General features: G+C 42.4%; 1 protein-coding gene across 2 annotated transcripts in view; it reads left to right on the plus strand.

The window, feature by feature from the left end:
- CTNNA1 (catenin alpha 1) overlaps positions 1-12,613 on the plus strand; it is a 115,746-nt gene that overhangs the window by 61,129 nt on the left and 42,004 nt on the right. For both annotated transcript variants that reach the window (XM_042789971.1, XM_042789970.1), the window contains exons 8-9: positions 6,742-6,822; positions 7,629-7,781. In XM_042789971.1, the coding sequence (XP_042645905.1) occupies positions 6,742-6,822; positions 7,629-7,781 (234 nt within the window). The remainder of the gene's footprint in view (positions 1-6,741; positions 6,823-7,628; positions 7,782-12,613) is intronic.

The following is a 12,613-nucleotide window of genomic DNA, read 5'->3' on the forward strand; positions in this document are numbered from 1 at the left end:
AGATGATGAATTGTGTCAAAAGAAGATTTTTAAATAAAATGCCATTTACCTTTTTTATTGAGCTTTGGTTCCTTAGAGGTGCTTACTTAAATTAAGACTTGCTGTTTTCTGCCTGCTTCTCCCGTTGCTGTCCCGTGACATAAGTGTGTAATACTCAAGTACCTCCTTTCTGTGGTAGGCTGTCCTGTTCAGAGCGGACTGGAGTGCAAAATGGAAAGTAAAGGGATGGAGAAGGTGAACTCTTTAAGAACAAGTGAAACAAAAAGGAAACCTCAAACTCACCCAAGAAAAAAAAAAACAAAGCAAACAAAAAAAGCCTCACCCCCAACCCATCAGGAAAGTAACTATCTTTAATGATAAAACAAATTAGGAAATGGTAGATAAACTTCTTAAATTCCTCTGCCATAGTAAATATTTTCACATTTGCTTTAGGGTGAAAGAAACACATGTGAAGAAATTACATAAATCTATTTAAAGAGTTTCTTCATGTTAAATGTTCACTGTGTGAAAAGTAGAGAAGCTGAAATCTAGCCTTTGGCAGCTGTCTGATGGAACTACTGCACCAAAGGACCTGTGGTCGTGCTTCCTGTAGCGGCTCATCTGGTGCAAAATCCTGATTTGAAGTGTTGATTTGAATTTTAATAACATTTAAATGTGATAACATAACATTTAAAAACAACATTCCAAAGGGCATAATTAATAAAATGACAATGGCAATGAGGTCAAATGTTCCTCGTCTCCTGTGCTACCTCTTTTTGCTATTACCAGAAGGCTGAAATTAGGTATCTTTTGGAAACGTTTTGCTTTTTTGCCTCAGTATCTGTTGGTAGGTTCCTCCCACATTAAGACTGTGTAATTTGGCACAGAGTTAAGAGTTAATGTTCAAACACCGTAAGTTGCTTCCTTTCTAAAGCTCTCCATTCTTTGGCCCATAACCAAACAAGGGCTATTTAGCACCTTGCCAGCAAGTTTCCTGTTTGGGAAACTGTTAACGCGAACTTTATGGGCGCTTTTCTTAGCGAAACGTGTTTTTATGTGCACTTGTTGTGAAATAACAGCTATTACCGAAAGCGTGCATCTGATTCTCTTGAGTCTGGAACTCTGCAGTAATATTCACATCGTTCCTTGGGAGCTGCCTGGGGTGTTGAGGTATAATAGGCTGGGAATAAACCTCAGCTGCCCACAAAACTCACACAGTTGCGTTTCTCCTGAGACTGAAAACTCGCTTGCCTGCTGAGGAAAACCATGTATGAGTGCCATCTGGGGACTTCTGCCAGAACAGGTGCTTCAGAGGAACTGCCCGAACCGTCATGTGCAACACGGAGAGAGAAAATGGCACGTCCCCCTCAGGAATAAGCTTGCTAGGACCGAATAACCCTTTGGGGGGCTTCTCCCTTACCCCGCTCCTCAAGCAGCAGCCGAACTGGTTTTCCTGCTAAACAGCAGGGGCTGGAAAAGTAGAATTGCACCCTGAGGCTAGCGTTGTCATTTAGTTAGGCTGACATCTTGTGGAAGCCTTCCTAGTGTATTAAGAACAACAAATAAGCTAATTTTACTTGATGTACATGTGCGCTGCGTGACTTCCTTGTGCTGTGGGCTTGGAGGATGGCAAGCCCTGGAGTTGCAGGCGAGGCTGAGGCACCCCGGATTTGCAGCCATGTGTGTGGCACGGTGCAAACAGACAGCTCACCCTTCTGCCTGAAGAAATTATCGCGTTAATTTTTGCTGGATGTTAGCACGTTGCTGCCTTTTCACTGAAAGATAGCCTTCGTGCTCTGTCAGTAAGGCCATGAGGCGAAGGAGGTGAGTACAGACGTGTGGCTGTAGCATTACTGTGCGTGTACTGTCACTCAGATGTGCTACCGTGGGGCTGGGTTAGCAGTGAGCCCTGAGAAGTGGACACACACAAAAAAAAAAAAAAAAAAAAGGCACATCCAAGGTGATGCATTATCAACAGACGTGTGCAGCTCTTCAGGCTAGCTGCAGAGGTTCTTCAGGAGAGGGCGGTGGGAGGAGTGGGACAGAGCACCCTCGGCTGGGTGTCATTCTCTTCCTGGGTGCAAAGGACCCATGTATGCTGCAGTGTAGGGCGGTGACTGTCTGGCAGCACTCTGCACCTGGTAGTGGTTGCACATTTTAATTCCTCTTTGTACCAGGATGAGTGCAGGAGCGCTGGGCTGCTGTGGCTGGAGGGTGTCAGGGAGGGAGCAGCATGGCATGGCACGCTGCGCAGGAGGCGGGGAGGGCAGGCATCTTCATTCTGCTTTGGGTTCTTGCTGAACCCTGGCTGATACCATGCAGCCCCCGTGCTTTGGTGAGCCATGAGCTCGCCGTGGGAGACTGCTTCCTGCAGCAAACCAGTGTGTAGTCCTGCTTCCTCACCCACCAGACCTCAGATAGGAAAACACCGCTGAAATTCATGTGTGTCATACTTCGCTGCTTAACCTTCCTGGTCTTGAATCAGCGCTATTATATCTGGGATTTGTTTGCAGCCCTTGTATCACATTAATAGAGGGATATGGATGGTTATGCTTTGTAGATATGTAATTAGGCTAGGTGTCAAGGCAGAAACGAAGCATGTGATGAACTGAATCTGTGCACTAAATCTCGTGCCTCCCCACGAAGCACCACTCAGCAGTGGCACGCTGACATACAACTGCCTTTGCCGCTGCCTGTCCAGAGGAAGGTATGCCAAACACTCATTTTTCACTCATTAAATCACCATCATTAACCGCAACGCTGCCTGTCATACACAGCAGAGAAGACAGTTCACAGATGACCTGAAGCAGAAACCTCTCTGTGAACCATCCCTTTTAGGTAATTGCGTGCTGGGCAGCAGGCAGGGCAGCGGTGGCTCCTGGTCACACAGTGGTGGCACAGCTGGCTCACATCTGGGTGCTGATTTGGGAAGGAGGGATGCTGGACTCGGCAGGGGTGCATTTGCTGTGAGGGCAGGTGCCGGGCAGGAGGCACTGTTACTCTCAATAGCTCTGCGGTCTTAGCTTAACCTTAACTGATGATGAACCATCGAGATTAACAAGAAAAGTTTTTGATGTTTTGCTATAAAAATACGGCTTTTTGAGTAACCCATTGTAATACTTGTGCTGCTGATCCTGGTGGCTTTAAGACAGCATTCACGCGCTGCCACCACCATGCTCTGTTACCTTTATAAATCAGTTGGGGTTAGATTTTAACATCAGTAGCTGTAAGAAAAACCTCAGTTCAGTTTTGGGTTTGTTTTTTTCTTTTTTGTTTTACTTCAGATGGCAGACCTACAAAGGGAATGCTTTGACAGAGATGGTGATTCCACTTGCTTCCCTGTGTACAAATCCCCTTTCTTTGCTTTAAGCCATTAAAACAAAGACTAGTGCGGATAGCTGTGTGAGCTGGAACAGCAAGGATGCGACAGTGGCTGCTTGTATTGCTTTCCAAGCAGAGTAGCAATGATGGTGGAAGAACAGAGATTACAGGGGGTGGGGGAAATGAGCAATTTTTAACACCAATTCTAGCCTCTTTGATAAAGATCTGATTTAATTTAAAGTAAATTTGCACCGTGCCTAAATTTATTATCCGTGATACTGGACAGAGCTGTAGCATTGTACTGCAAAATGACTGACATGGTCAACATGACCCTATTAAATCTACTGAATCTATTAGCTGCTTCCTGCAAAGCTTGTGATTCCCTCAGCAGTTTTGTGCTGAATATATGAAAATCCTATCAGTAATCTAAATATTCAGGCTTCACTATTGTGAGGAGTCCTAATCCCGTGGATAAGAGAAGCTGATAGCTAGGATGTGTTGTGCTGCCAGGTCACTGGTGGTTTCTCCATGAAATTTTAGACTAGAAACAAGGACCAATTTTTTAATAGTAAGAGTAATTGTTTGCTGGAACAAATTACCCAGTGGTGGTAAACTGTCACTTGGAGCCTTTAAAACACAGTTTATTACTTGAGAGAGAGAGAGATTAGCTCAAACAGGATTTGTTGAGCCGTAGAGTGGAACCAATGGGTAAAATTCATGGGGCCTGTGGAAGGCTGGACAAAGTGACTGTTGTGGTCAAGGATGATCTTCAGTGTTTGTGTGTGTCCTGGAGGGTTCCTGCAGCCGCAGGCTGTACAGCTGTTGGTATGCTCCAGCCACCGCTGTCCCACTAGCTGCCTCCACTTGGACCTAACGGGGCCTAATTGTCCCCACAGTTAGTGTTTCGTGTTTCATTTTATGCAAAAAATATCAAGAAACTTCAGATGGCCAAAACTTGTTATCCTTGTCTCGGGGCCAGGACCTTCGTTAGAATCGGCTGTGATGATTTCAGATGTTAATGACAAGAGGGTCTCTGTAGCCACAGAGGTGGGGGTGTCCTGTTCTGCCCCACTGCACCAGCCCTAATGAAGGAGCTGGATTAGTAGCTCTGTGTGCTGAATTGTTTAATTACTGCAGCTGAGCTAGCAGGGCATTTTATGTTGCAAGCTTCAGAAGGAAATTCTGTTCATATTTTTAACAAGCTCCTGTACTAAAATTTCTGAATGCCAACAAGGTGGAAATAAACCGGATCTGCCTTGCTAAAGTCTAATGGGCTTAGATTATACAGCTCTTTGTGCTAATTTGTGGTGTACTTAATAGGAGTGGATCAACAGTACAAAATTGGTGCTGCTTCAGCTCTAAAATATGCATTGCATGCTTTTCAGGGCATTTTGCATAGGACTGGCTGTAGTCTGATCTTATGAACTGAACGTCCATTAGTGGAAGCCATCTCTTGGTTTTCCTCTCATCCAAAAAGCATCTGGTCCTGGCGCACCGAGGCTGTTCTGGGCTGTGAAGCCAGGGGGACAGCAAAGGGGAAGCGATGGGTGGACTCCTGCTTCGTGTTAAAGCGGTAAAGTGGGGGCACCCAGGGAGAAATAAAATGGCACTTCTTGGAACAGCTGAACATTTGGCTTGCTACATAATAGATGAGTACGTATCTTGGATCCAAAGATACTCCTGGAAAAAAAACGCCTGTGTGTACAGGGGGGGTGCCATGGGTTCGGTAAAATAGTCCCGTTGCAATAGGTAAGCTGGTGTGAAAGCATCAGCAGGAGCCAGCGGCTGCAATTGCGGGTTTATGTCTCAGCAGGCGTTCAGTTGGTGTAGTGCCAGTTGGCAGGTGTCAGATTTTCGGGTGAATCGCCCACCGTGAGGAGCTGGGTGCCCGCTGCCGCCAGCGTGCCCAGCGCTCTGGCGTGGGACGGCACGATCGTGTTCGGTGAAAGCTGGACAAGGACTTTCTAGCTTAACTGCGTTTTGGTTTTTATATCCACCAAGCATGGGAACAGCAAACTGTTCAGTAAGTAGCATTAATCTTCACTTTATTCGGAGACTTCAGCTTTGACTTCTAAACGTGGAGCAAGGAACAGGCCAACACTGGGTCTGCTGAAGCCTGTGGCACAGTCAGAACGAGCTCCTGGTTTTAATTTTGGTCACTTTTTCTTTACCTTTTGTGATGAGATTCAAATTACTTGATCAAGGAGGTGACAAATCTTCAATAATTCATTAAACTATAATGACATTACAACATCCTAATTCCTTCCCCCCCCCCCGCCTTGTTTTATTTAATTTTTATTTCTGCTATAGAGTGGACTCCATGTTTTAGACTCAAGTCTGTTCATCCACATATTTCAAACCAGCCTGTCACCTGAATAATTGATATCTGGCATCCCCTCACTTTAGTCTTGCTAAATGGTTTTTCTTCTCAACAGGATAATTATATTGATCGTGGCTTAGAACTTTAGAAATTGGATTGTGGTTGCGTAGTGTGTTTCAAAACTAATATAAGCTATATTATACAGAAAAACCTCCCAACAAAACCCAACCACCACCATTGTTTTATCTAACACTTCCAATTTGATACGAATTAGAATATTTCCAATCCAGTGTCTGTTTAAATAAAGAGAGAAACTGCCACTGCTTCTTGGCCCTTTGCCCCCTCTTTAACAACAGGGCTAATACGAAATTTGCTGTATTAGATCTTGGCGAAATCCAACTCTCAGCAGGCGGGCCTAGATGTTGGATTTTATCCCCAACCAATGTTTTGTAAGGGTTTTACCTTCAAGATAATTGATTTCTGGCTTTGGGCTGCCTACTCGAGAGCAGTCTTCTGTGCTAGCTGGGTGTGAAGGCGCGCAAGGGAGCACGCGTGCCGGGCGCGCGGCGCTGGGGACTGCTTGCAGGGTGCTCACAGGCGCGGGTTGGAGGCGGCGTGCGAGATCTTTGCGTGCAGTCCGCGGGCCTGGGGCCACCTCAGCAGCCCAGGCTGTGGGAGGCCGAGAGTTGAAGCAGGGCCATTCTGGGCTCGATGCAGTGCCGGCCGTGGGGTGGGTGACAGAGCTGGCGGGAAAGAGAAATCTAAGAGTCAGAGGTCTCTGGCGGATTAGAAGCAAAAAGCCATCTAGGTTTATGAAACCATTCCTTTCATATGAAAGCAAGCTGAAGAGTGTTAAAGGGAAAATCTTAAGATGTCAGATGTTCCTGTACCACCCAAACCAGCCAGGGAGAGAGTGCTTTATCAGGGAGGTGGACACTACTTCTAGTGTGCGTAATCACTTAAAAAAACCAAACAAACAAAAAAAAAAAAACAACCAAAACACAAAAAAACAGAACAAAAAAAAAACCCCAGGGCATCTGTCAGTGTACTTGAAATGAATAATACTGGTTTTCCTTTGAGTCCCTGAACACCCATTTACCTCTTTGTCTTTTATTTTTCAGGCTGGACGCAAAGAAAGGAGTGATGCACTGAACTCTGCAATTGATAAAATGACCAAAAAGACCAGAGACTTGCGTAGACAGGTAATTTATATATAAAGTTAATACTTGTTGAGACAAATGAGTGCATTCCTGCGTTTGCCCTCTTGGAAATATGTTATCTGTTGGTTTGTTTCCAGTGGGCAGTGGGCTTGCCTGCTTGTATTTTGTGAATTATTAAAAGCTAGAAGCTTCCAGTGCCTGGTTCAGAAGGAAGCACGGGGTAGAAATGTAATCCCCTTTTTATCTGTGTCATAAAGATGTTGGATTCTTAATCATCCTTGTGGCAAGAGAGATTTAAAAAAAACAAACATACTTCCATTTTATGGATTTTGAATGTAATCAAGTATGTTTTATAATTCTGATGGTATTCCTCTCAGAGAGACAATTTTCTTTGAAGACTGTACTTATGTAACATCAACCTTTTGTCTGTTTGGTTTTTAAAGCAATATATCCCTCTGTTCGAGTAAATGTGAATATGGATCACATTTGTTGAAAAACGGTTTTATTCTAGTAGAAAAATAAAAAATCTAAATCAGCATGTTGTTTAATCAGCTGTGAGAAAGCAGCGGCGAATTTACTCTAAAAAAACTAGTATGAGCTGCTAAATCAGTATTTGTGGCCAAACTGGCTACTTGCGCTTATATAACTAATCCAGTTTTTTAAGGAGATTTAACTTAAATTGAAGCAAAAAGTGTATAGACAAGACTTAGTGCAGAGAAAGCCTTAGTCACACAAAGGAAGAAGGATGAATGACAAAAATACTTTAAGCTTCATGTATTAATACAGTCAAAGGAAAGCAGCAGCAGAACACTACTGAAAAATAGCTTATTGTTTTATTTTTATTTTAGCTACGCAAAGCTGTTATGGACCATGTATCAGACTCTTTTCTGGAAACAAATGTTCCACTTTTAGTATTGATTGAAGCTGCCAAGAATGGGAACGAAAAAGAAGTTAAAGAATATGCCCAGGTTTTCCGTGAACATGCCAACAAATTGATTGAGGTAAGATAGTACAAATTAAAATTAAATTATCACTAGTTAAATTAAGGCAAGACTAGGCAAAACACATTTTTCAATTCGGTTAAAGCAAAATAACAAATTCTGTAATAAATTTACTTTTAAAATGTTATTGTAATGACTTTAAATACAGTTTAATATTTAAATAATTAAAAATGTAAGTTTATCAAAAAGCAGCAGTTACTGTTACATAGCCCATGTAGTTTTAGCTATTATACAGTACGAGTGTATTATGCTGTTATCTTTACTTGCTTTGTTAGTTGGAGATGGTATGAAGTAAGGGAGGCTACGGCATGACTGTTGCTGTATATCTTGACCCTTTGCTTGAAGCCTGGACATTTTTGCTTTTCAGTAAAATACCACTGAATATAAACAGGCCTTTTATGTGAAGACTTTTAGAATGAAAACCTGCTTGCAAACAAAAATCTTGTAGTAACAGCAAAACTGACCCCTATTACCTTTTTCTAACAAAAACCCAAAGTCTCTCAAACTGTCATTACTGAGGACGATACCTAATCTATGGGGAGATCAGTTTAAATGCCACTGCCCAGTCTTAACGAAAATGCACTTAAAGGTCATTAGTCTACTATTAAAGGTAATTGTTTCCCAACCCGTAGTGCATTTACAAAGAGCACCATGAGTTGGTACCCTGTATTCATGGATGCATCTCAGTAACCTTGTCCTCTTGCCATTGTTTTCGCATTAGAGTTTTGTGCCGGCTGATGCTAAATGGCAAGGAACAAACATCCATAGGTATTGTTGAAGAAACATGCCACTAGGAATAAACTTCAAAAATTCCTCCCATGTACTTCGGTATGCTTTGGGGCATCAGCTGGCTCGTGTGCTTAACCTCAGCAGCTACCTGGGAACACTCAAATACTGCTTAACATATTTTTGCTCTCTTAGCATCACTGTGGTAGAGTCCACGTGTCTTCTAGGCTCCTCAGGAATACTTTCACACAACTTGATGGATTTAAATTACTCAATAATAAGACTTACTGAACATCCGTTGAAGTAGTTTCTGACTATTTTTTTTCTCACTTTAAAAAAAAGTCTTAGGGGCTCCAAGTGCAGTGAGCAACTGCCCCATGCTCTGGGGTGTATCAAGCTAGCCCAGCTCTTCAGATTTGCTAAGCAATGAAAATTGCAATTCTTCGAAGGTATCTGTTCCTCACTTTTGGCCTGCCATATGTAAATGCCATATTCATACAGATTCAAAGTTGTTTTGTTCTAAATTTTAAGGAGCTAATGTTCAACAAAACAGCAGGCAGAAGGCAGTGCTGCTGTGCCCGGCCTGGCAGCAGGATACAGCTGTTCCACGTGCACTGGTGGGAGCGCTCTGAAGCGGGTTTTGTCTAAAGCTTCTTATCTTTGTGTTGCAAGACTAATTTATTTGGAAAACTATTTTTAGGGCTTGCATACAGGAGAAGGTGACTAAGATAACAGCAGCAGGGCCTATTCTGTCATAGTTCTGCCACCTCTTCAGTGGGTATATGGTGTCCACACATGGAGTTTTTCGGCTTAATTACGAAGGAGTAATGGCTCTGCTCTGTCTGCGAGCTTCTCTCCTGCCCTTGCTAGGTGAGCCCTTACTCCCTGCTCTTTCAGAAGATGTGTGCCGTCTGAAAAGCAGTGGGTGGCTGTCCTCACTGCCATGTAAGAGTGGTTGTTACTGACCTTACCTTGTGTGCAAAATGCCAAGCTGCAAATGAGTTTTACAGAACCTCTATTCAGCCAAACAGTCTGTCTTTCAAGAAGGACTATTCCCCTGAAAGTATGCATTAAACAATGTTTCTGACTGGCATCAAAAGGTTCTGCTAAAATGATATGCTGCTGCAACAACTTTTTGAAGGCTTGCTTATTGCTTTTGCTGTCTAAAACATAACTATAGCTATGGAGTAACATGATCGAGGTGGCTTATAAACCTCTTCCATGAATGTAAATGGATTAATATATACACTTAGCTTTGACAGAAGGGGAATAGTACTCCTGCAGAGCCCTTGTCTTGAGGGGATAGAGAGCCACTGCAGAGTTGTATGTGATGTCAAATTTACTGTGAAGGAAGACAGGTCAGGGTGGGTTTCACTTACAATGTCTCGGTGTGTCTCTGCCAGAATGGAGAAGGATGTTTGCAAGTTCTCATATGATTCTGCTCTCGGGCAGAAAACTCAACTGCAGGTATCCAGAGAAACAATAAAAGATTGTGTAAGAGCAGAACAGAAAACATTCCACTTGGCGAGATGAGAAGTGATTGCTTCCACCTGTTTTCAGTGGAAGATAAGTGTGCTGGGGAGTTTATTGTAACTACCCTCAGAAATGCTGCTGAGTGACTCAAGGCATCAAATGTGACAAAACAGCTGCAGTGCAAAATGGAGCTGTGTTGTGTATCATGTCATGATTGACAGGCTTCTGTGTTTTAGATGTAGAAGAGAACATGTCCTTTCCATTAATGCTAAGCAATGGGAAGAAATGCACATAAGAGACCCACTCTGAATTAGTGAGAAGTTTTACACCTTGGTTTTAGTGGCCCTTTGTCCTGTGACCTGGAAGAGTAAGTGCAGCTCTCCAGGTAAACCAGCCACTAGAGGGGACTGTGAGGTTTTTTGTTGGGGTTTTTTTGCTTGTGTTTTGTTTTGTTTTGTTTTTGTTGGTTTTGGTTTTTTTTTTTTTGGATTCTACACTGTTACAGGTGTTGGCTAGATGGTGGGAAGAGTGGCAGTGCTGGTTCTGCCCTGGATTAGCATGGGGAGTTCTCGTTCCTGCAGTGCAGAGGTGTTTACAGGCCCTCCAAGTAGCTCTAAAGAGATGCAAGCACATGATTTGGGTGATTTTATTTTGAAATGTTCCCTTGGCAGCAGAGTACTGTCTGCTTTGCAGTTGCTAAAGTCTAGGCAGCCAAATTTGACCAAAAGGTGTAATAATCACAAAAATCTGATTTGCCTGCTGGATCTGTATCTTCTAGAGAAGCCATACCAAAGCTGTGTCCCAAAGAGCTTCCATCTAATTTGTTTCTCACGTAGTAAAATACTAACCCCCTTATCCTGCCTTTTGAAAACTGAGTAACGGTAAAATAGTAAAATGAGATTTGTCTCAGTTGAATAATATGTTTCAAAGATAGCTTTCAAAATTGCTCTGTACTAACAGTCCATTAACTAGATAGCACTCTGCCTGAATTTTGTTAAAGGAGTTTAATTCAGGAATTGGGAAGCCAATTTAAATACAGCATACAAGAATAACAGAAGAGACAGCATTTCAGGAACCAGTGTAAGAAAAAGTTAAATTCACTTGTGAGCTACGAAAGTCTTTCTAATTTACAGATTGCAAAGTGCTTTTGCATTCCGATGGTTTTTACCATGCTGGCTAAAGTAGCCTTGGCTCTCCAACCTGTAACTTTGCTCTTGAGGAAAGGCAGCTTGGCATTGCCATCCTTGGATTCAGTGTTCCTCCCTAGAAGAAACTAGGCTGTCCTGCAACTTGGTGCTCATTTTTAATGATGTCACTTAGCACCACGCTGACTTTTTGTTCGTCCCAGTCTTTGAAGTGTGCTTGTGCACAAGTTGCCTTTGTACCGCGCTCTGTGGTCACTGCAGTGACACTTCTGGCTATTCTCTGAAAAGTGAAAAAGCCATAAATGTTAAAAAGAAACTTCTGCTGCACTATTGAACGCTTTAGAAAAACAAAAATTAGGTTGTCAATTTGTCACTGTTTTATACTGTATAGTTTTAATGGAAAAGTTTTTCAGACCGTAAGAAATGAGCTAGCTAAAAGGTAAATGAGGACATAGTCCAGGTTAAAATCTTCCAGTAGCTGTTTGCTTGCTGAAGAATATTTTGGAAGGGGAGAGTTTATAATTCCTCAAAAACAGCAAATAATCTTATCGTATTCTACAACCCAGTACTCCTGTGTCAAATGTGTTTCCCAGCTTAAATTTTATTTTTAAGTCTCTTTCTCAGAGAAACTTTGGTAAGACCAGGGAGGAGAGAGCTCTCAATGTTGTTTCATAAGCATCAATTTTTTTCCCAATTGCTTTAATTTATCTGAGAAGACTGCTCTGTGCCATTTTTTAATGCACTGGGTTGTATCTTGTACATGGAGAGATGATTTTCTCATCTTCAATGAAAACTCATGAGCAGATGCAGAGTGCAAATTTATTTGCTTGGAAAGAACCACATTTGGGCACTTGCAACTCAATAAGCTGTCTGTAGCCTCTCCTGCTGACGTTTTCCCCTTCTGTTGCCCTAATTGTCTAGCCTGATGTCCTAGGGTTAATTCTTCAGACCTTGGTCTAAACATGTTACTCTCCAAAAGCCCAAAGCCTTGCACACTTGCAATGTTTTTATTGTAATTTATCCTGATTTGCCCATACTTGCAGCCTATATAGTCTTCAGAGTCTAACAGCTGCAAGTTTTTTACATGTGAAGGGCTTTTAAAAAAATCTGAAGTGGGTAAAACATAGCTTGGGTTTAAAATAATAGCTGGCTTTTGGACTTCAGACACAGCAAAGGAAGCTTATAAAACTAGTGTCTTTGGAGGTGGAGTGGACTGACTTTGCTCATTCTTTAAATATTCTTTCATCATGCTTGCCATCAAAGGTAGGTATTGGTATTGGTATTAAATGAGAGAGATGATGTATCTTGGGTGAAAAATGCAGACAAGCATAGCACTTGACACCCAAATCAAATATTGACTTGGAATGTTTTCCTGAACTTTGGGTATATTAGTGTCTCAAAACTTGTCATTTTCCAGGCTAGGGTCATTATCAGTCACTACTGTGGTACCTGAGCACCTATTTTTCCTGTTCATTAAGCTAATTTTTT

The sequence above is a fragment of the Tyto alba genome, unplaced genomic scaffold (genome assembly GCF_018691265.1).
Source record: "Tyto alba isolate M040663 unplaced genomic scaffold, T.alba_DEE_v4.0 Super-Scaffold_17, whole genome shotgun sequence".
Lineage (NCBI taxonomy): Eukaryota > Metazoa > Chordata > Aves > Strigiformes > Tytonidae > Tyto > Tyto alba.